We start from the raw sequence: 23,523 nt of genomic DNA on the forward strand, positions 1-23,523 counted from the left end.
TTGATCTTTTGTATTGTGTCTTGGAGTGGATGTTAGAGCTCTTGTATTGAATGTGATGTTTAGAAAACTTGGATGCTTGGAGTTGTGGTGGTTGGAGGGTATTTATAGCCCCCAACCACCAAGGTAGCCGTTGCGGAGGCTGCTGTCGATGTGCACACCGGACAGTCCGGTGTGCCACCGGACACTCACTATTCAGTGTCCGGTGCGCCGCCACGTCACCCAACCGTTAGGGTTCTGGAGCAGTTGACCGTTGGCGCCTTTGTCTTCTTGTGGCACCGGACAATCTAGTGGTGCACCGGACAGTCCGATGCCCCTCTGACTCGCTGCTCTGACTTCTGCTACGTACTGTGCTGCACTGTTCCTGCTGTCAGAGTCGATCGTTGTGCGCTGGAGAGCCGTTGCCCGCTGGCTCACCGAACAGTCCGGTAAATTATAGCGGAGCGCGCCTGTGTTTTCCCGAGAGTGGCTGGTTGGCTCCTGTACGGCCCTGGTGCACCGGACACTGTCCGGTGGTACACCGGACAGTCCGGTGTGCCAGACCACAGCACACTCAAGTTCTTTGCTCCGGTTCAATTTAGTCCCTAACTTAAATCTTTTATTAGTTTGTGTTGAACCTTATGCACCTGTAATACATGAGTTCTAGAGCAAACTAGTTAGTCCATATGTTTGTGTTGGACATTCAACCACCAAAATTAATTGTAGGAAAAGGTTAACCCTATTTCCCTTTCAGAAGGCCATAAGTCTTTCCAATGCAAGGCGATGACCGGGGATAAGCAAAAGCAAAAGCCAACAAACAAAATCTCCAACACCTACATCAAAAAGGTGAACAAAAAGGATGCTACACCATATTTGATCAAGAAAAAAAAGAATGGAAAGGTGATAGCAATCAAGGCCAACAAGCAAGCCAACAAAGGGAAAGAAGCCAAACGCATCTTGGTGCCAAAGGAAATAATTTCAACCATGAAAAGCACCAAGAAGGTTTGGATCCCGAAGGGGAAGTGAGTAGTCCGAAGGACTATCGGGGAATTTGGAGACTTGACAAAGTTGGGATGTATATCATGGGATACATCACATTGGATCAAGTTTATTGCCAAGTGGGTTAGTAAATATTTTGGACCCAAATTTCCCCTCCCATGACTAAGGTAACTAGATTTATTGTGATATGCGTATCTATTTTCTTGTATCTAGTTTTACCTTTCATGCCTAGTATTACATTTAGTATTTACTTTTGTTTAAATGCATGCAGACTAGGTAAATCACATGGTAGGATTGCTTGCTTTCAATTCATATTTATGAGCAAACCTACATGGTCTAAATTGTTTAGTTAAGCACGACACATAGCTTATTGAACATTCCTAAGTAAATGACACCGATTCTTTAAAAATCCTACATCCTACATTTGGTATCATTTAACTTATATGTGCCAAAGCTCGGATTATGAATAATTTGCCCCTCTTGATATCAAATCAAAGTGTATGTCTCCTACAAGTATTCAAAACTTGTATGCACACTTTCAGGGGGAAGTTACTTTATAATCTAAGACTTTGAGACTAATACCTTTTTCAAGTCTATTTCATGTAATAGTCTCATTGTAAGAAAAATGAAGTCCCTGGAGAAAGACAACAAGCTTCCACTGCAAATCTACAAGAACTCCTACGTCTCACAAGTCTACCACTTGTCTTCAAATGGTTCGCCATTGGTTTCAATTGGTAACCTTGAGACTACATTTAGTATTACTTACATGTCTTATCCAGCATTTGGTTAGACTATATTTCATATCTTATACTTCCATATTGCTATGCATGCATAAGTGGTTAAATCATATTCCGTTACCTATGCATAGGGAAATTGGTCTAATCAAATCATGTATTGCACCTCTATTTTCACATGCTTTTTCCTAAGTAGAAGATCTCTGTCAGGGGAGTATTTCTTCGTCTCTAAAAAGGGGGAGAAAATTCTTTCTAAAGAGAACACTCATTTAGGGGGAGTATCTATTTGGTGTTTCAATTAGTATCCTACAATTGGTATTAATTGACAAATCCTTTTTGAGGGCAAGTCTTATTTGCTTCCTTCATGTTTTAATGTCTTCCTTTTCGGTGGTTGATGCCAAAGGGGGAGAAGTTGTAAGGACCAAAGCAATGAAAACTGTATCAAACACCAAACACCACCAATTTAAAATTATATTTCTTTAAGTGGTTTTTCAAGTGATTTTGGTTCTTTGATCTAAATAGAAAGTAAGTGAATTATAGAGTTAGGGGGAGGCTTAAGTCCATAATATAACATTGTGGGGACAATCATGCATCCTAGCAAGTAGATTGCATATTTTCAATTAAATGTTTGTAATATCTGCTTGCTTTGGTTGTGTTGTCATCAATCACCAAAAAGGGGGAGATTGTAAGGAAAATGGACCCTGGGCCATTTGGCTAAATAGATTTTAGTGTTTGATGATCAACGCAACCTGTGGACTAATATGTTTGCTAGTGTTTGTGTGTGTAGTTTACAGGATGCTAAAGTACCTTGGACCAAGACATTGAGGAAAGCAACACCTCAAAAGAAGATATAATAAAGATTAAGAGGAGTCCAAGAGAAGAAAGAAGTGTTGCCTGCGGACTGTCTGTGCGTGGAGCACCGGACTGTCCGGTGCCACACGCCAGACTGTCCGGTGCACCAGGGAACCACAGTCCAATGACTAGTTCCAGGTGGCATTGAGCAGAAAAGACCACCGGACTATCTGGTGTGGAGTCCGGACTGTCCGGTGTGAAAAGCCTGCAGCGCCAACGGTCACCTGCTGTGGCAGGGCAACGGCTAGGCGCACCAGACACTAAACAGTGCGCTGTCTGGTGCACCACCGGACTGTCCGGTGTGCCGCAGAGAGCAGCAGCTTTTCTCCAACGGCTACAACTGTGTTGGGGGCTATAAATACATCCCCAACCGGCCATTTCAAGGTGTGGGAGCCCAAGCAACATACCAAGGCATATAGTGCACATTTCCAAGAGCTCAAACACCCAAGTGCTTAAGAGAATCACTCGGTGATTAGCGTAGGTGCTTTGCGAAGTGCTTAGGTTAGTTAGACCGCTTTAGCGCTTGCTCTAGGTGAACCCTAGTTAGTTGAGTGAGTTTTGTAAAAGCACACAGCCCCTCGGCTCTTGTGCGAGTCGTTGTAATTGTATCGAGTGGGGGCGAGAGTCTTGTGAGACCGTGACAACCGTGTTTGTGTCACGACCGCCACCGTGTACCAGAGGGAACGAGGCCCGCGGCGTTTTCGGCCGGAAGCTCGATAGTGGAGACGGCGGGGAGCGTCCGAGAGGAGCCGGAAGCGAAGCACCACTTGCGCGTGGAGAAGGCCCGCGGCTCTCTACATAGTTACTCGACCGAGGTGCTTGGCCCTCATGTGGGCTTCCCTTTGCGTAGGGGCACCAACGAGGATTTGTCGGGACCTTGCGTGGTTCCGGATATCTCGGTAAAAATACCAGCGTCATCCACGAGAGTTTGTATCTCTACCTTGCTCTTTAAGCTTTCGCATTTATATCAAGCATTTAAGTTTCAATCTTGTCTTCATACTTATATAGTGTAGATTGAAACTTAGTCATTGTGGTAGAGATAGCAACACTTAGACAAAAACTAGTTTGCACATTCTAGTTTGATTATTTGCATAGGTTTTGCTCTGTGGATTTATTTGTGGCCTAGCTTAGTGAAAATTTTAGAAGTCGTAATTTACCCCCTCTTAGGCGTCACCCGTTTCCTATATTTTGAACTAACACTTAGTTCAAAATATATTTGATTATATAATCTAGAAAGATTATAATCTCAAACAAGCAGGCACATACTCTCGAAGCTAATGATGTTTGTAGTTCAAAATGTTTGCCTAAATCGTATCCTTAATAAACATTGTTGTGGTTGCTGGAAATGCCAATTTGTTAGAGCATTTCCACCGTATCCCTTTCTTGTTTGCCTTAGAAGTTTCTAAAGAAGATTGAGAAAACAGGTATTCTAAACTTTCTTCCGTGCAGGACCCACATATAAATAATTCACTTTAGACCGTCTTCAACGGATCCTGCCACCGCTCCCCCACGCCAAATGTAGCGGCTACAGTACGCACGCCATGCGTTCAACGGTGCACGCTACCAGGCACCCTACGCGGATGATCCCCCTAGCCATCTTCTCTCTTCCCCTTGTTCTGTGGTGCGTCTCTCACCCCCCCTAACACTGTTCATGTGGGTCCACTTCCAATTATTAATAGATGAAAAATTGATAGAAGGTGAAAAGTAGGTATAGAAAATAATATTTTATGGTTGTAGTGGGGTATAGAGAATGGATTTAGGGGGAACCGCTGTACAGGGTGGAGATATAGGGGGAAAGAGAACGCTGACGTGACACGTGAGTGTGATATAGGGGGAAAAATTTAGGGGTAACCGCTGAAGACAGTGTTAGTTCTCTATTTCCTCCTCTGTCGATCTCTCTAGTAAGGACGGACCCACGTTGAGCTCAACGGAGGTACCGTTCATTTGTTTTGGTTTTAGTAGAAATTTTATCTTATTTACCAATCATAGTTATATGTATATCACTAGCAAACAAAAAATAATGGAGCGTTGTCTTTTTTATCTATTTGTTTAATGTTATTACTTGCTAATCAGTCACTAGTAATCATCAATATTATGCGTGTTTGTATTAAATTACTGTTTTTTTTTTTTTGTTTTCGTATCCCTGTTTATCTCGCTCCCAATTATATTTCCGGTTATTTCGAATCGGTTCCATTTCCCGGCGGAAACCCTAGGCATTGGCTCCACAAACCCATGTGTGATGTGACTGACCAAAGGAGAAAGAAAAAAAGATTGCAAAATTGTGGCGGATTTCTTCAGGTTCCGGGTAAGGAATTGAGATGGGATTTTAAGGGATTGGGAAAAAGATTAGGTCATATTTGACGCCTAGCAATTAAAAAACTAGAAATTAATTGAATAATAAAATGGAAAACACTTTTTAGATATTGGTTTTAGATCACGATCCAAATAGACCCTAAGGAAAAATGATTAAAAGGAGAATATGCTAGATATGTTTTTGTTTTATTAATCATATTTACTGATTATAGGAAAAGAAAATTGGTTTTCTTCAATATGAGATGCTCTTACATTGCAAACGAACACGTAATATTGGATAGTAAAGTTCGGCCATAGACACACGGTGTACGATTATGCATACAGGAGCTGTCTCAGTCACCTTTTACACTCTGAGATCATAAACGTACTTGCATGTGCATCCATATTAACGGTTTCCTCGAATCTGAAGCTTATTGCTGCTTGGCAAATTTGCATGTTTTGCAGTTTTTACATGATTATTGCATCACACCATGGTTTACGAGCCAATTTACAGTGACAAAGATCATTCACCAAGTGCCTGGAGCATGTTTTTTATGCTGTAGCATATGTATTGCTATGAACCGCAGTGCACTTGTTAATTCTTCCTAGGCCGCAGTGGAGCACGTAGAGAACCTATGGGGGCGGATACACCCAGTCACGATACAAACTTGCTGTTTCATGAGATAATTTGAGTGCTCAGAAGGCATCCAAATAGAATAGTTGTTAATCTCGTTTTTGTAACAGATGAGTCTCTGACATCATAATATACTTTGCATTAACATAATAGTGATAGGACAATCAATGTGCAACAACTAAGAGCAAAGAATTTGAATTTTAACCTGTGTATGTCCTTATTGACAGAAGGACAAAGCAAGAGGGGTCAAAAAATCAACGAAGAAAAGAATTAACCTGCATCCATGAGGTGGAAGGCACCAATTTCAATTAAGGCGCCTCAATCCATCAATGATCATTCCTGTTACGTGAGTGTGATGCTCTCTCTTACTTGGAACCTCACCACCACACGTGACCAACGTTGTCTACTGCATTATCCTTCGAACTTAACTAAACCCCGCTAACTGCAGAAAAACCCATCCATCGAGCTCACAAGTTCAATGAACAGATGGTGCTGGATCTACTCTGTCAAAATTGATGGCTAGTGACTGCTTCCCAGTTCCCAGGTTTTTCTCAAGTGTTGGTCCTCTTAGTATATAGTACAGCAGTAGACTGAAATCTACTGTCAAAAATGATTCGGCTCCCAAGCTCAAGCACACTATGGACTTACATTGCACTCGTCCATGAATCTCTCGTCTCGTGTAAGAAACCTCTTCCAGTACTTCCTATAATCTGGTATACCCAACTCAAGCCAAGGTTTCATATTTCCATTATAATGCAACGATGCAGAATTCTGAACAAGTTCTTCTTTAATTCCATAGTCATATCCAAGTCCAGATAAAATCAATCTCTCATCAAGTGGATATAGAAGATGCTGGAACGACAACAAACTTATAGGCAAAGCTGAAGCTCGTAGTGAGGCCTCGTCATCATTGTTCCCAAACTACAACATTAGAGTGGAAGAATATTAGTTGATCAGTCCCATACAATCCCGTAAGTATACAAGTCATATATTGTTTTCCAGAAGCTGGAGTCCAAAATTAACTGAGAACCACTCAAGAACTCAAGTACCATAAATAGGTTGTGGTTCCATGGTAGTCAACAGATTTGCTAGCTACAAATTAGGGAACAAAGCAACTATAATTTAAGCTCAAATGAGTGAAATGAGGAAGAAACCAACCTTTCTCAGGAGTTGCAGGTAATTCTCTGTAACATTATGTTCTCTCCATTTGTCCAAATCAATCACATTAACCCCAGACATCCATGCACATGACTGTTGATCATACATTGTCCTACCCAAAAGGTTCCTCAGTTGACCAAGTTTCAAACCACAAAAACTGATAGCACCATTGACCTTCTCTCCCATATCAAGATTCCACAAGAAAGAAATATCACGTTGAACAACCACATCATCATCCAACACAATTACCTTCTTTAAATCTTTGAATATTTCGGCAAGAAAGAAATGTGAGTGACTGAACACTGACAAATATTCCATTCTACTCTTCTCAGTAGGCCTCTCAAGGCTACTGATGAGAACACGAAATTCCTCAGGCAAATATAACTGCTGGGTTCCAAACTCAGGGAAATTCTCAAAAATAATTTGTTCATAATTTATGACATTGACAGCTGATTCCCTGTAGGAGTTTCTTGCAAACCAGTGCTTCATGGCATAAAAATTTTGAGAGTCAGTCAGTACATGAAATACTACATTTTCAGTATCCTGCCATAAGAAAAGGGGATGTTAGCAATGCTGAGCCCAGAAGATGCACTAACAACTTTAAAGGAGAAAGAAAAAACTTACTGCATACCTCAGAGCTACTAACAGTTGAGTTGATGACAACAGAAGCAGCAAGGACATTTTTAGATAATATAACATAGTGCCTATTGTCTGGAAGGTTAAACTTATGGGCAGAAGAGTCATTTGGATCCAATGGCATGGATTTAAAGTACTCTACTGTCAACCTCATATTAAGACAATGATGACTTTTAGGCATGGTGTGAACACCAAGGTTGTATAGGTATGCACTCTGCTTCATATGAAAATGAGCTTCATCCTCTGTCATATGAAGAATTTGACGAAGCTTTCTGTCAACATTGTTACAATCCACAGTGCATGATTTGGCTCTTGCTATTGATTGGTCCATCCTCTCTAGCTTCGTTTTTATACTGAAAGAGCACGTCAAATTTTAACATCAGAAGAGCCTTGTGGTACAAAATTTTACTTCCTTTTAAGAGCATGAATCTAAAATTACATCATAAAGCATGTACGGTTGAATGAACAACTTGAAAGTAGGGTACTCAAATATATGATAAATATAAGACTTTTCAAACTATTTTTGTCTGTAAGAGAATCCATGTAAGGTAGACTATAATACTTGCAATTAACAAGATCAATCAGGACAAGCATTAAAGACATGAACTGCCAATTACACAGGCTAAATACTCACAAGGATGGTAGATCAGCATCAACAATGGATTCACTAAGTACCCTCTCGTGTTCTTGAATATTTTGCTTCAGCTCGCGAGTCAATGTCTCCTTTCCTTTAAGTTTTGCAATGCTAGGGTAGTAAGATCGGGCTACAAATAGCTGATCTTTCAGCCTTTTCACAATGGTATCTATCATAACTTCTTTGTGCTCTATAGACCAGAGACAGTAACTCCCAAACTCAAGTTGACAAGCCTTAGCCTTTTCCACCTCATCAGCACTTTGAACTCTGGGAGGCCTAATCTTGTCAAGGTTAATCTGGAAGGAATATGTGTTTGAAAAAAGAACTAAGAACATATTAATACACTTCTCATCCAAAACAGAAAGATTGCACCCTGAGATAAGGTATGACAAAGCAACTGTACAGAACTACATATGATGCTAAAGTGAAGTCAAACTTAAAATATAATTTTCTAAAAATCAAATAGCTGAGAAGCATCCATACTTTTTTGTTTTGATGAACTGGAACTGGTACAAGTACTGGCTTCACTTCTGGATTGGGTTCAACTTTTGGAGGGGGGAGGACCTGTTCAATTTTTGGAGGCCGTAGAACTGCATATAGAGCCAATTGTCATGTCATCACACATGCCAAGATGAAGGTTCAGTATATCATAAGAAAAAAGAAATATGAAATTGATGGAATGCAAGTTAATACAAACGATCAATTATGGTTAATGACCATTATATCCTAGGTAACTACACTAACATTCATTTAAAATTTACTGTTTACGTTAAATTGTTTTTTTTTGGCGAAATGTATAATACTGCTGCATTTACTGTAAATATGCAACAAGTACGAAGCAGATACTGAGATATTGAAAACAAAGTAGAGTTAATCCCAACAAAACATATAAAGTTCACAAAGGCCAAATTATTGTTTTCCTACATTGTTTTTTATTTTGTATATAACAAGGGTTATATTGCACATTTTAATGTTGATTGAATTGAAATTATTCGATGGTCTCCTTTGTACCAACCTATAGCTTTTGGTTTAGTGCTAACTATGGAAGGGTCACTATCAATACCACGGTGCGACACACTAGTGCTCCTGGAAGTCTTCTTGGACACATCCTGAAAAACAGGAAGAGAAGAAAGGATTAAGGACTTCAATATAAACATGAGAGATGTTAAGTAATGTAGTAAATACTTAAAAACGGAAATAATGTTTTAACAATATATATGTATTTTTCCTATCATAGTTCACGACAAGACTAGCGAAAGGGTCTCTAGTTGAGTTGGTTAGGTGGTTTGAGTAGCACTCATCAGGTCCTGAGTTTGAATCCCAGTGAGAGCGAATTTCAGGCTGGGGTTAAAAAAGGTCACTCGTTGATTTCTCTGGTTGTGTGCGCACGAAATGGACTAACCTATAGGGGTGGATCCTCGTGTAGGGGCTAGGAGGACTCAAGCATGGGTACAGATCTGACCTATAGGGGGCAGACCCTTATGCTGCACGGGGAGGGGGGAGAGAGAGCTTTCGTGATCTTTCTAGGGGCTCCAACTGTGAGGGTGGTCTTTCCCCTACCGGCCGAGTTTTTTTTAAATCTAGGATACGTGACTAGTGAAGCGGATATATCAAATGTATATTTCTGTGGGATGGTTTCTAGCGGTTGGATTTAGTGAACAAATTTGTTTTTTGTGAACATTCAATTGTACAACTTGGCTCTAATAGCCAACAAACATAATAATTGATGAATTCCCAATGATTTCTTGAAGCTCGTTGAATTCCATGTTTTTCAACTAAAATGTGCTCACCTCCAGTAAAAACCAAAAACCAATAAGCTACAGAGAACTTTCTGGTTTTCTTTTTCCCACCACTTATTTGAGAGTTATGCACAATTAAACAACAACCAATTGGATGTAAATACATAACCCTGAACCACATTTTTTTAAATGGTATACGCAATGGCTCAACACTGCTGACAACCAATACGATGGCACTATGTTAAGAAGTGGAGAAAAAATGGAACAATAATTGCACAAGTGACCCCGCACTCAATGCAATTAGTTTCTAAGCTGTGTTGTCAGAATTTTCTGAGCTGTAGAGGTGCTAAGTAATATGAAGAACAGAATGTTGCCCTACAATAGTTGCACAAGTGACCCCGCACTCAATGCAGTTCAAAGCTAAAATTTGAAGTCCTTTCTCTGAAAATTTAGTCAAGGTTAGGATAGTTTGACTAAGAACAATCCTAGAACATCGTTTTTTGGACTGAAGGACAATCTGCTGGTGCTAGACTGCTAGTAGGCCTCTCTAATTATGAGTTTATGACTAGTGTTGGCAAAAGGGAGCAAATAAGAACAACAGCTAAAAACAGATACAAGCGGAAGAACAAATACAATCCTACGGCACATGATCATGTCTACAACCACCAAGCTACTGACAGATGCATGGTTTAAAAAGCTAATCACTGACAACACTAACACAAGCACTGTCGCGCCTTACTTCATTTACAGAGCCACCATTTTCAAATACCACACGATCGAACGAAGGCAAGTCAATCTCCTGCATTAAACACAAACAAGGCAAACACAAAGTAACACATCCATGCATATTTTCTTTGAAACGTCATAAAAATAAACGAAAATTTGCATACAGTATTTTAAGAGAAAAAAATGCAGGTACCTGCTGAGGGCGCTCATCTGTCACATATACTGCACAACAAAAGACGGTCGAGCTAATCAGAAATCGAACCGACGAAAAATCCCAATAAACAAGAGCGCAACAACAAAATTGCTAAAACGACACGCTACACAGGGAACAAAGCTCCGAGGAACAGATCCGTGTGGCACGGCACTGATCCGATCTGCGCCGAAGCCTGCATTCCCCCCAAATCAGGGGGTCATGACGGGGACACAACAGAGGACTCACCGGCGGGGAAGCGGTTGAAGAGGAAGGCGATCGGCACGAGCAGCGAACAGAACACGAGCGCCAGCACCGCCAGCCGCGGGCCCCTCCGCCGCTTCGCCGGCGGCGCCGTCGCCTTCATGGGCTACGCCTCCTCCTCCTCCCGGCACCAGCAGTGCCGCCGCCTAATCCCCACCACTAATGCCGCCTCCTCCTCTCCTTCTAGCGGTCGTACATACCGCCAACGCCACCGCCACGGCGCGGGGCAGCAGCGCGGGCGGACGAATGCCTCCCGATTCGAGCAATGGCGCGGGCGGGCCCCAGGCGGGCGGCTCCGGTGGATTCGATCGGGGCCGCGGCGTCGGGTGCTCGAATTGGTTAGTGTGCGCGAGAAGCAAGGGGAGAGCGTCGAACGGTGGAGGGGAGATTGGAGACGGAGGGGAAGGCAAGGGACGAGTGTGTGTGTGCGGGCTTGTGAATGAAGGAATAATAAAACGTTTTTCCGGAATGCGTCTCTTTTCTTTTCGCTTTAGCAAATTTATCACTTACTACTGTTTTTTTTTATTTGGTTCAGCTTTCACCCATTTTCACGCATTTGGATTTGCTCTTTGCTGGTTATTCACTTACCGCTGCAGACTCAAATTAAAATTTAAGATCATCGATAGTGGGGTCAACACGGATATCCTGCGGTAGCTCCTCTAATAAAGTGTGATAAGCGTTTATAGCATGAGAACATATTTGGGTCATATAAGACTATAGTGCATATAGATGGTATATAATTAACAAAGTTCACAATTTTTTTAAAAAAACCATACATATTCTTTCCACCTTTCCACCGTACTCCAATTATATATAAAATTTCAAATTTCAAATTGTTATATTTTAGCTGTAGTAAAAAAGAACATTTTAGCCGATTTTCTAATTTAATTTAAACTTGTTAGAAATTTTACCTTTTTATTAAATTTTATGTAATATAAATTGAACTTGAAATTTTGTATATAATTAGAGTAGAGTGGAAAGAATATGTACGTTTTTATTTTTTAAAAAAACTTTGTTAGTTTGTACAACCTATGTAGGGTTGAAAACGGACGGAAAAATCCCGTCTCGACCCGTACCGTTTTCTACATTTGACACAACCGTTTCCGTATTTAAGGAAAAATATGGAAACGAGACAGCAACGGGAGAGGGCTTATTCTGTCCGTTTTTGCGGGATCCCCTTTTTTTCCAGATTTAACCTGTATTTGTTCCGTATTTGACAAATATGGGACGAGCCTAATATGTATTAGTAACTAAATCCTCGTGTATTTAGGTGACAAATTATAGCACATTGGCCATTGTAACCACCGGCTCTTTTCAAATGACAAGTGATCTAAAGTCTTAAACAACATCGGATGTAGCTAAATATACACATTTAGCAACCAAACAACAATAGAATGTTGCCTCTCTATATCTATTTGTTTTATGTTATTGTTCTGCCAATCAATCACTAGTCAAACATCAATAACATTTTTATTTGTATTAAATTATGAGTTTTCGATAGTATTTCCATTTCCGTTCGTTTTCGCAATTCCGTTTATCCCGCTCCCGTTTCCATTGCCGACTATTCGGATCTGATCCCATTTCCGATGATAAAATGCGGATATGGAAACGGGAGAGGGGTTTTTCCGTCCGTTTTCATCCCTAAACCTATGTGCATCAAAAGCTTATTTACATCGGATTCTTTATTTGATTTTATTGATATATTTCATTTCCTAATGTATGTGTGGGTTAAGAAACATATATTATATAAGGACATAACATCAATTACGAACATATATTTCATTTCCTAATGTATGTGTGGCAGCGTCCTGCAGTTGAAACGGTCCAATGACGTCGTAACGTGCGGTCACGACGTTCTCCTCCCCCTCGTCCTCAACGTCGTCGTCACGGTTACCGTCGTCGTCGTCATCGTCCACGTCTGCAAACGTATCCAGCGTCGAACGCGAGGAGCTCTGTGCAGCTGCGGAAGATCCAGCTACGGGCGCGGGAATTTCAACGGGCGGCTGCAAAGGAGGCACAGAAAGCTACACGTTAACTCCTGCGAGGAACCTGCACCCACAACAAGTCGCAGCACAACGAAGACGATGTGACATCCTTGTAATTGAAAGGTTAGTTAGACACATAGTTTAAAACATACAAATAAACGAATTCGCTTTGCTTCTAAACGTTCATACTCACTGAGAGTAAAGAAAGCATCGTGGTGTTTGAAGTTCTCCATGAGATAAGTTCAAGCTCAACCACATATACCAACATAAAGTTTCTATATGCACAAGTTAAACATGAGGATACTGAAAGGAAAATAGGGTCAAACCTTTCCCTAAATGATTTTGGTGGTTGAATTGCCCAACACAAAATATTGAACTAACTAGTTTGCTCTAGAATATATGTTCTACAGGTGCCAAAGGTTCACAACAAACCAATATAAAGTTAAAAGAAAGGGTTCAAAACAAACGAGCAAAGTAAACCGAAGGCAGCCATGGTCTGGCGCACCGGACAGTGTCCGGTGCACCAGGGAAAAACGACTTTGAACTGCTCAGCTTCGGGAATTCGGGGAGCCGCTCCGCTATAATTCACCGGACTGTCCAGTGTGCCAGCGGAGCAACGGCTATCTACGCCAACGGTCGTCTACAAAGGAACAGTGAAATGCTACAGCGCGCGCTTGCGCGCGCAGAAGTCAGAGCAGGCGTCAGAAGGCGCACCGGACAGTGAACAGTGACTGTCCGGTGGCCCCACATGTTAGAGCTCCAACGGTCGAACTTCGACCCTAATGGTTGGGTGACGTGGCTGGCGCACCGGACAGTGTCCGGTGGTGCACTAGACTGTCCGGTGCGCCATACGACAGCAGCCCCTCCCAACGGCCACTTTGGTGGTTGGGGCTATAAATACCCCCCAACCACCACACTTCAAGGCATCCAAGTTTTTAGCCATTGCATTCAATATAAGAGCTCTAGACTTCACTCCAAGACACAAACAAGAGATCAAATCCTCTCCCAAGTCCAAAGATCATTCCAATCAAATAGTGACTAGTGAGAGAGACATTTGTGTTCATTTGAGTTCTTGCGCTTGGATCGCTTTTCTTCTTATTTCTTTCTTGTTCCCAACTCAATTGTAATCAAGGCAAGAGACACCAATTGTGTGGTGGTCCTTGTGGGGATTTAGTGTCCCGATTGATTGAGAAGAGAAGCTCACTCGGTCTAGGTGACTGTTTGAGAGAGGAAAAGGGTTGAAAGAGACCCGGTCTTTGTGACCACCTCAACGGGGAGTAGGTTTGCAAGAACTGAACCTCGGTAAAACAAATCACCGTGTCACACTCTTCATTTGCTTGTTATTTGTTTTCTCCCTCTCTTTCGGACTCGATTATATTTCTAACGCTAACCCCGACTTGTAGTTGTGCTTAAGTTTATAATTTTCAGATTCTGCCTATTCACCCCCCCCCCTCTAGGCGACTTTCAATTGGTATCAGAGTCCGGTACTTCATTAGAGCCTAACCGCTCGAAGTGATGTCAGGAGAACACGCCAAGAAGGAGATGGTGACCGGCGAGAAGCCCGCCACAAGCCACGGGAAGGCTCCATCAGGAGAGTCCCGCAACAAGAAGAAGGAGGAATCACCTCCTCACAAGTCACATTGGAGTGGCGACAAGAAAAAGAAGATGAAGAAGGTGGTCTACTACGAGACCGATTCTTCGTCGCCATCCACCTTCGGCTCCGACGCACCGTTCGACACTTCTAAGCGTCATGAGCGCAAGAAGTTTAGTAAGATCCCCCTACGCTATCCTCGCATTTCAAAACGCACTCCTTTACTTTCCGTTCCTCTAGGCAAACCACCCGTTTTTTAGGGTGAAGATTATAACATGTGGAGTGACAAAATGAGGCATCACCTAACTGAAAGGGAATTAGGCTTACACCTACATTCCTAAATTGATTTTGGTGGTTGAATTGCCCAACACAAATAATTGGACTAACTAGTTTGCCCAAGTTTATAAGTTCTACAGATACCAAAGGTTCACAATAAGCCAATAAAAAGTTCAAGAGAAATGGTTCAAACAAAGGAGCAAAGGGACAACCGAAGGCACCCTGGTCGGGCGCACCGGACTGTCCGGTGTGCCACCGTACAGTGTCCGGTGCACCAGGGAACTCCAAGCTGAACTTCGCACCTTCAGGAATTCTCAGAGCCGCCGCGCTATAATTCACCGGACTGTCCGGTGTACACCGGACAGTGTCCGGTGCTCCAAGGGGACGCGACTCTGAACTCGCCAGCTTCGGGAATCCGCAACGGCTCGTCCGCTATAATTCATCGGACATGTCCGGTGTACACCGGACTGTCCGGTGTAACGGCGGGCCAACGGCTACTCCGGCGCCAACGGTCACCTGCAGGCGCATTAAATGCGCGCCAGAACGCGCAGAAGTCAGGCACGCGCAAAGTGGCGCACCGGACACTCTACAGTGCATGTCCGGTGCGCCACCGGACATCCAGGCGGGCCCAGCAGTCAGAGCTCCATCGGTCGGAACCCTAACGTTCGGGTGACGTGGCTGGCACACCAGACATGTCCGGTGTGCACCGGACTGTCCGGTGCACCATGCGACAGACAGCCTCCACCCAAACGGCTAGTTTGGTGGTTGGGGCTATAAATACCCCCAACCACCCCACATTCAAGTCATTCAAGTTTTCCACCTCTCAACCACTTACAAGAGCTAGGCATTCAATAGAAGACACACCCAAGTAATCAAATCCTCTCCAATTCCACACAAGGCTTTAGTGATTAGCGAGAGAGATTTGCCGTGTTCTTTTGAGCTCTTGCGCTTGGATTGCTTCTTTCTTTCTCACTTGTTCTTGTGATCAAAACTCCATTGTAACCGAGGCAAGAGACACCAATTGTGTGGTGGTCCTTGTGGGAAAGTTTTGTTCCCGGTTTGATTTGAGAAGAGAAGCTCACTCGGTCCGAGGGACCGTTTGAGAGAGGGAAAGGGTTGAAAGAGACCCGGTCTTTGTGACCACCTCAACGGGGAGTAGGTTTGCGAGAACCGAACCTCGGTAAAACAAATCCGCGTGTCACACTCTTCATTCGCTTGCGATTTGTTTTGCGCACTCTCTCTCGGACTCATTATTATTTCTAACGTTAACCCGGCTTGTAGTTGTCTTTAAGTTGTTAAATTTCAGATTCACCCTATTCACCCCCCCCTCTAGGCAACTTTCAATTGGTATCAGAGCCCGGTGCTTCATTAGAGCCTAACCGCTCGAAGTGATGTCGGGAGATCACGCCAAGAAGGAGATGGATACCGGCGACAAGCCCACTACAAGCCACGGGTCGACTTCATCGGAAGAGTCCCGCAACAAGAGGAAGGAGAAGAAAAACTCCTCCAACAAAGGGAAAGGGAAGGAGAAGAAATCCTCTTCCCACAAGTCGCATCGGAGAGGCGACAAGCACAAGAGGATGAGGAAAGTGGTCTACTACGAGACCGACACTTCATCACCGTCGACCTCCGGCTCTGACGCACTGTCCGTCACTTCTAAGCGCCAAGAGCGCAAGAAGTATAGTAAGATCTCCCTACGCTACCCTTGCACTCCTAAACATACACCTTTACTTTCCGTCCCATTAGGCAAACCACCAACATTTGATGGTGAAGATTATGCTAGGTGGAGTGATATGATGCGATATCACCTAACCTCACTCCACAAAAGTATATGGGATGTTGTTGAGTTTGGTGTACAGGTACCATCCGTAGGGGATGAAGATTATGATGAGGACGAAGTGGCCCAAATCGAGCACTTCAACTCCCAAGCCACCACTATACTCCTCACCTCTCTAAGTCGAGAGGAGTATAACAAGGTGCAAGGGTTGAAGAGTGCCAAGGAAATTTGGGACGTGCTAAAGACCGCGCACGAAGGAGATGAGGTGACCAAGATCACCAAACGGGAAACAATCGAGGGGGAGCTCGGTCGCTTCCGTCTTCGCCAAGGGGAGGAGCCACAAGACATGTACAACCGGCTCAAAACCTTGGTGAACCAAGTGCGCAACCTCGGGAGCAAAAAATGGGATGACCACGAAGTGGTTAAGGTTATTCTAAGATCACTTGTTTTCCTTAACCCTACTCAAGTTCAATTAATTCGTGGCAATCCTAGATATACTCAAATGACCCCCGAGGAAGTTATAGGTAATTTTGTGAGCTTTGAGTTGATGATCAAAGGCTCAAAGAAGATCAACGAGCTTGACGGCCCCTCGACGTCCGAAGCACAACCAGTCGCATTCAAGGCGACGGAAGAAAAGAAGGAGGAATCTACTCCAAGTCGAACACCCATCGACGCCTCCAAGCTCGACAACGAGGAGATGACGCTCATCATCAAGAGCTTCCGTCAAATCCTCAAGCAAAGGAGGGGGAAAGATTACAAGCCCCACTCCAAGAGAGTTTGCTACAAGTGTGGTAAGCCCGGTCACTTTATTGTTAAATGTCCATTATCAAGTGATAGTGACAGGGACAATGACAAGAAGGGGAGAAGAAAGGACAAGAAGAGATACCACAAGAAGAAGGGCGGCGATGCCCATGTTTGCCGGGAGTGGGACTCGGACGAGAGCTCCACCGACTCCTCCTCGGACGAGGACGCCGCCAACATCGCCGTCACCAAGGGACTTCTCTTCCCCAACGTCGGCCACAAATGCCTCATGGCCAAGGACGGCAAAAGGAAGAAGGTAAAATCAAGATCCTCCACCAAATATGAAACATCTAGCGATGAGGATAATGCTGGCAATGAGGAGGATAACTTGCGAACCCTTTTTGCCGACCTAAACATGCAACAAAAGGAAAAACTAAATGAGCTAATTAGTGCCATCCATGAAAAGGATGATCTCTTGGACTCCCAAGAGGACTTCCTAATCAAGGAAAATAAAAAGCATGTTAAGGTTAAGAATGCTTATGCTCTAGATGTAGAAAAATGTGAGAAACTATCTAGTGAGCTAAGCACATGCCATGACACTATTGCCAACCTCAGAAATGAAAATGCCAAATTAATTGCTAAGGTTGATTCTAATGTTTCAATTCCCAATCTTAGAGATGATAATGTTGATTTACATGCTAAGATTAAAGAATTGAATGATTCTCTTGCTAGCCTTAGGATTGAAAATGAAAAATTGCTTGCTAAGGCTAAAGATTTTGATGTGTGCAATGTTACTATTTCTAACCTTAGAAGTGAAAATGATATATTACATGCTAAGGTTGTAGAATTAAAATCTTGCAAACCCTCTACATCTACCATTGAGCATGTGTCTATTTGTACTAGATGTAGAGATGTTGATATTGATGCTATTCATAATCATATGACTTTAATTAAACAACAAAATGATCATATAGCTAAATTAGGTGCTAAAATTGCCGAGCATAACTTGGAGAATGAAAAGTTTAAATTTGCTAGAAGTATGCTCTATAATGGGAGACGCCCTGGCATCAAGGATGGCATTGGCTTCCAAAGGGGAGACAATGTCAAACTTAGTGCCCCTCCTAAGAAACTGTCTAACTTTGTTAAGGGCAAGGCTCCCATGCCTCAGGATAACGAGGGCTACATTTTGTACCCTGCCGGCTATCCTGAGAGCAAAATTAGGAGAATTCATTCTAGAAAGTCTCACTCTGGCTCTAACCATGCTTTTATGTATAAGGGTGAGACATCTAGCTCTAGGCAACCAACCCGTGCTAAGTTGCCTAAGAAGAAAACTCCTAATGCATCAAGTGTTCATGACATTTCATTCAAAACTTTTGATGCATCATATGTTTTAACTAACAAATCCGGCAAGGTAGTTGCCAAGTTTGTTGGGGGCAAACACAAGGGGTCAAAGACTTGTGTTTGGGTACCCAAAGTTCTTGTTTCTAATGCCAAAGGACCCAAAACCGTTTGGGTACCTAAAGTCAAGAACTAAAATTGTTTTGTAGGTTTATGCATCCGGGGCTCAAGTTGGATCATCGATAGCGGGTGCACAAACCACATGACAGGGGAGAAGAAGATGTTCTCCTCCTACGAGAAAAACCAAGATCCCCAACGAGTTATCACATTCGGGGATGAAAACCAAGGTTTGGTCAAAGGTTTGGGTAAAATTGCTATATCTCCTGACCATTCCATTTCTAATGTTTTTCTTGTTGATTCATTAGATTACAATTTGCTTTCCGTATCCCAATTATGTCAAATGGGCTACAACTGTCTATTTACTGATGTAGGTGTCACTGTCTTTAGAAGAAGTGATGATTCAATAGCATTTAAGGGAGTGTTAGAGGGTCAGCTATACTTGGTAGATTTTGATAGAGCTGAACTCGACACTTGCTTAATTGCTAAGACTAACATGGGTTGGCTCTGGCACCGTCGACTAGCCCATGTTGGGATGAAGAATCTTCATAAGCTTCTAAAGGGAGAACACATTTTAGGATTAACAAATGTTCATTTTGAGAAAGACAGGATTTGTAGCGCATGTCAAGCCGGGAAGCAAGTTGGTGTTCATCATCCACACAAGAACATCATGACGACTGACAGACCATTGGAGCTCCTTCACATGGACCTATTTGGCCCGATCGCTTACATAAGCATCGACGGGAGTAAGTACTGTCTAGTTATTGTGGATGATTATTCTCGCTTCACTTGGGTGTTCTTTTTGCAGGAAAAATCTCAAACCCAAGAAACCTTAAAGGGATTCTTGAGACGGGCTCAAAATGAGTTCGGCTTAAGGATCAAGAAAATTAGAAGCGACAACGGGACGGAGTTCAAGAACTCTCAAATTGAAGGCTTCCTTGAGGAGGAGGGCATCAAGCATGAGTTCTCTTCTCCCTACACCCCACAACAAAATGGTGTAGTGGAGAGGAAGAATCGAACTCTATTGGACATGGCAAGAACCATGCTTGATGAGTACAAGACACCGGATCGGTTTTGGGCCGAGGCAGTCAACACTGCCTGCTACGCCATCAACCGGTTATATCTAATCCTCAAGAAGACATCCTATGAACTCCTAACCAGTAAAAAGCCCAATATTTCATATTTTAGAGTTTTTGGTAGCAAATGCTTTATTCTTGTTAAAAGAGGTAGAAAATCTAAATTTGCTCCTAAAACTGTAGAAGGCTTTTTACTAGGATATGACTCAAACACAAGGGCATATAGAGTCTTTAACAAGTCCTCAGGACTAGTTGAAGTTTCTTGTGACGTTGTGTTTGATGAGACTAACGGCTCTCAAGTAGAGCAAGTTGATCTTGATGAGATAGGTAATGAAGAGGCTCTGTGCATCGCACTAAGGAACATGTCCATTGGGGATGTGTGTCCTAAGGAATCCGAAGAGCCTCCAAATGCACAAGATCAACCATCCTCCTCCACGCAAGCATCTCCACCAACTCAAAATGAGGACGAGGCTCAAGTTGATGAAGGAGAAAATCAAAATGATGAGCCACCTCAAGAGGACGACAACGATCAAGGGGGAGATACAAATGATCAAGACAAGGAGGATGAAGAACCAAGGCCGCCACACCCAAGAGTCCACCAAGCAATTCAACAAGATCACCCCGTCGACACCATCCTCGGCGACATTCATAAGGGGGTAACCACTAGATCTCGTGTTGCACATTTTTGTGAGCATTACTCGTTTGTTTCCTCTATTGAGCCACACAGGGTAGAGGAAGCACTCCAAGATTCGGATTAGGTGATGGCGATGCAAGAGGAGCTCAACAATTTCACTAGGAACGAGGTATGGCATTTAGTTCCACGTCCTAACCAAAATGTTGTAGGAACCAAGTGGGTCTTCCGCAACAAACAAGATGAGCATGGTGTGGTGAAGGAACAAAGCCCAACTTGTGGCCAAGGGATACTCCCAAGTCGAAGGTTTGGATTTCGGTGAAACCTATGCACCCGTAGCTAGGCTTGAGTCAATTCGCATATTATTAGCCTATGCTACTTACCATGGCTTCAAGCTTTATCAAATGGACGTGAAGAGTGCCTTCCTCAATGGACCAATCAAGGAAGAGGTCTATGTTGAGCAACCTCCCGGCTTTGAAGACAGTGAGTACCCTAACCATGTCTATAGACTCTCTAAGGCGCTTTATGGGCTCAAGCAAGCCCCAAGAGCATGGTATGAATGCCTTAAAGATTTCCTTATTGCTAATGGCTTCAAAGTCGGCAAGGCCGATCCTACTTTATTCACTAAAACTCTTGACAATGATTTGTTTGTACGCCAAATTTATGTTGATGATATTATATTTGGGTCTACTAACCAATCTACATGTGAAGAATTTAGTAGGATCATGACACAAAAATTCGAGATGTCGATGATGGGGGAGTTGAAGTATTTCTTGGGTTTTCAAGTAAAGCAACTCCAAGAGGGCACCTTCATTTCCCAAACAAAGTACACTCAAGACATTCTAAACAAGTTTGGGATGAAGGATGCCAAGCCCATCAAGACTCCCATGGGAACAAATGGGCATCTCGACCTCGACACGGAAGGTAAGTCCGTGGATCAAAAGGTATACCGTCGATGATAGGTTCATTACTCTATTTATGTGCATCTCGACCGGACATTATGCTTTCCGTATGCATGTGTGCAAGATTCCAATCCGACCCTAAGGAATCTCACCTTACGGCCGTAAAACGAATCTTGAGATATTTGGCTTATACTCCTAAGTTTGGGCTTTGGTACCCTCGGGGATCCACATTTGATTTACTTGGTTATTCGGATGCCGATTGGGCGGGGTGCAAAATCAATAGGAAGAGCACATCGGGGACTTGCCAGTTCTTGGGAAGATCCTTGGTGTCTTGGGCTTCAAAGAAGCAAAATTCTGTCGCTCTTTCTACCGCCGAAGCCGAGTACATTGCCGCAGGCCATTGTTGCGCGCAATTACTTTGGATGAGGCAAACCTTGCGGGACTATGGTTACAAATTAACCAAAGTTCCTCTTCTATGTGATAATGAGAGTGCAATCCGCATGGCGGATAATCCCGTTGAGCATAGCCGCACTAAACACATAGCCATATGGTATCATTTTCTTAAGGATCACCAACAAAATGGGGATATCGAGATTGCATACATTAATACTAAAGATCAATTAGCTGATATCTTTACCAAGCCACTTGATGAACAAACTTTTACCAAACTTAGGCATGAGCTCAATATTCTTGATTCTAGGAATTTCTTTTGATGTCTTGCACACATAGCTCATAATATACCTTTGATCATGTCTCTTTTATATATGCTGTGACTAATGTGTTTTTCAAGTGTATTTCAAACCAAGTCATAGGTATATTGAAAGGGAATTGGAGTCTTCGACGAAGACAAGGTTTCCACTCCACTCTATTACTCATCCTTCGCCGTCGCTCCAAGCAATTCTCCGTCTTTGGTATAATCTTCACTCATATGTTTTATTTGCCAAAGGGGAGTAAGTAGTTAGTTAAGGGCTTATATCTCACTGAAAGTATCCGTTTTTGGCGATTCATGCCAAAGGGGGAGAAAGTATGAGCCCAAAGCAAAAGGACCGCACCACCACCCTAATTTTAAAACTAATGATTTTCAATTGGTGAATTTCAAATTGGTATCTTAATGTGTTCAAAAGGGGGAGCAAGTAGTATTTTCAAAATTGATATCTTAAAACCCTCTTGAACACTAAGAGGAGAATTTATTGAGGGGGAGTTTTGTTTAGTCAAAGGAAAAGCATTTGAAAAAGGGGAGAAAATTTTAAAACTTGAAAATGCTTCTCAAAATTTTATTCATTTACCTTTGACTATTTGCAAAAGGACTTTGAAAAGGATTTACAAAAAGAATTTGCAAAAACAAAACATGTGGTGCAAGCGTGGTCTAAAATGTTAAAAATAAAGAAACAATCCATGCATATCTAGTAAGTAATATTTATTGGCTCAATTCTAAGTAACCTTTGCACTTGCATATGCAAACTAGTTCAAATTCTGCACTTCTATATTTGCTTTGGTTTGTGTTGGCATCAATCACCAAAAAGGGGGAGATTGAAAGGGAATTAGGCTTACACCTACATTCCTAAATTGATTTTGGTGGTTAAATTGCCAAACACAAATAATTGGACTAACTAGTTTGCCCAAGTTTATAAGTTCTACAGATACCAAAGGTTCACAATAAGCCAATAAAAAGTTCAAGAGAAAGGGTTCAAACAAAGGAGCAAAGGGACAACCGAAGGCACCCTGGTCGGGCGCACCGGACTGTCCGGTGTGCCACCGGATAGTGTCCGGTGCACCAGGGAACTCCAAGCTGAACTTCGCACCTTCGGGAATTCTCAGAGCCGCCGCGCTATAATTCACCGGACTGTTCGGTGTACACCGGACAGTGTCTAGTGCTCCAAGGGGATGCGACTCTGAACTCGCCAGTTTCGGGAATCCGCAACGGCTCGTCCGCTATAATTCACCGGACATGTCCGGTGTACACCGGACTGTCCAGTGTAACGGCGGGCCAACGGCTACTTCGGCGCCAACGGTCACCTGCAGGCGCATTAAATGCGCGCCAGAACGCGCAGAAGTCAGGCACGCGCGAAGTGGCGCACCGGACACTCTACAGTGCATGTCCGGTGCGCCACCGGACATCCAGGCGGGCCCAGCAGTCAGAGCTCCATCGGTCGGAACCCTAACGTTCGGGTGACGTGGGTGCACCGGACTGTCTGGTGCACCATGCGACAAACAGCCTCCACCCAAACGACTAGTTTGGTGGTTGGGGCTATAAA

At 43.0% G+C, this 23,523-nt stretch overlaps 1 protein-coding gene across 2 annotated transcripts; it reads right to left on the reverse strand.

Moving 5' to 3' along the window:
• Window positions 1–5,527: 5,527 nt before the first annotated feature.
• LOC100280001 (uncharacterized) lies at window positions 5,528–11,306 on the reverse strand. 2 transcript variants are annotated; one of them, XM_008674800.3, is made up of 9 exons: window positions 10,820–11,306; window positions 10,574–10,602; window positions 10,394–10,453; window positions 8,979–9,024; window positions 8,399–8,505; window positions 7,916–8,211; window positions 7,277–7,634; window positions 6,646–7,188; window positions 5,528–6,408 (listed from the first exon to the last, which is right to left on the reverse strand). In XM_008674800.3, exons 1-9 carry the CDS (start codon window positions 10,935–10,937, stop codon window positions 6,124–6,126), a joined length of 1,842 nt encoding a protein of 613 aa, XP_008673022.1. In that variant the 5' UTR covers window positions 10,938–11,306; the 3' UTR covers window positions 5,528–6,123. The 2 variants fall into 2 exon arrangements, with proteins under 2 accessions (XP_008673022.1, NP_001347942.1); NM_001361013.1 differs by having other exon boundaries at window positions 5,547–6,408; window positions 8,931–9,024; window positions 10,820–11,179.
• Between the last annotated feature and the right edge of the window lie 12,217 nt (window positions 11,307–23,523).

This window comes from Zea mays, chromosome 1 (assembly GCF_902167145.1).
Source record: "Zea mays cultivar B73 chromosome 1, Zm-B73-REFERENCE-NAM-5.0, whole genome shotgun sequence".
Classification (NCBI taxonomy): domain Eukaryota; kingdom Viridiplantae; phylum Streptophyta; class Magnoliopsida; order Poales; family Poaceae; genus Zea; species Zea mays.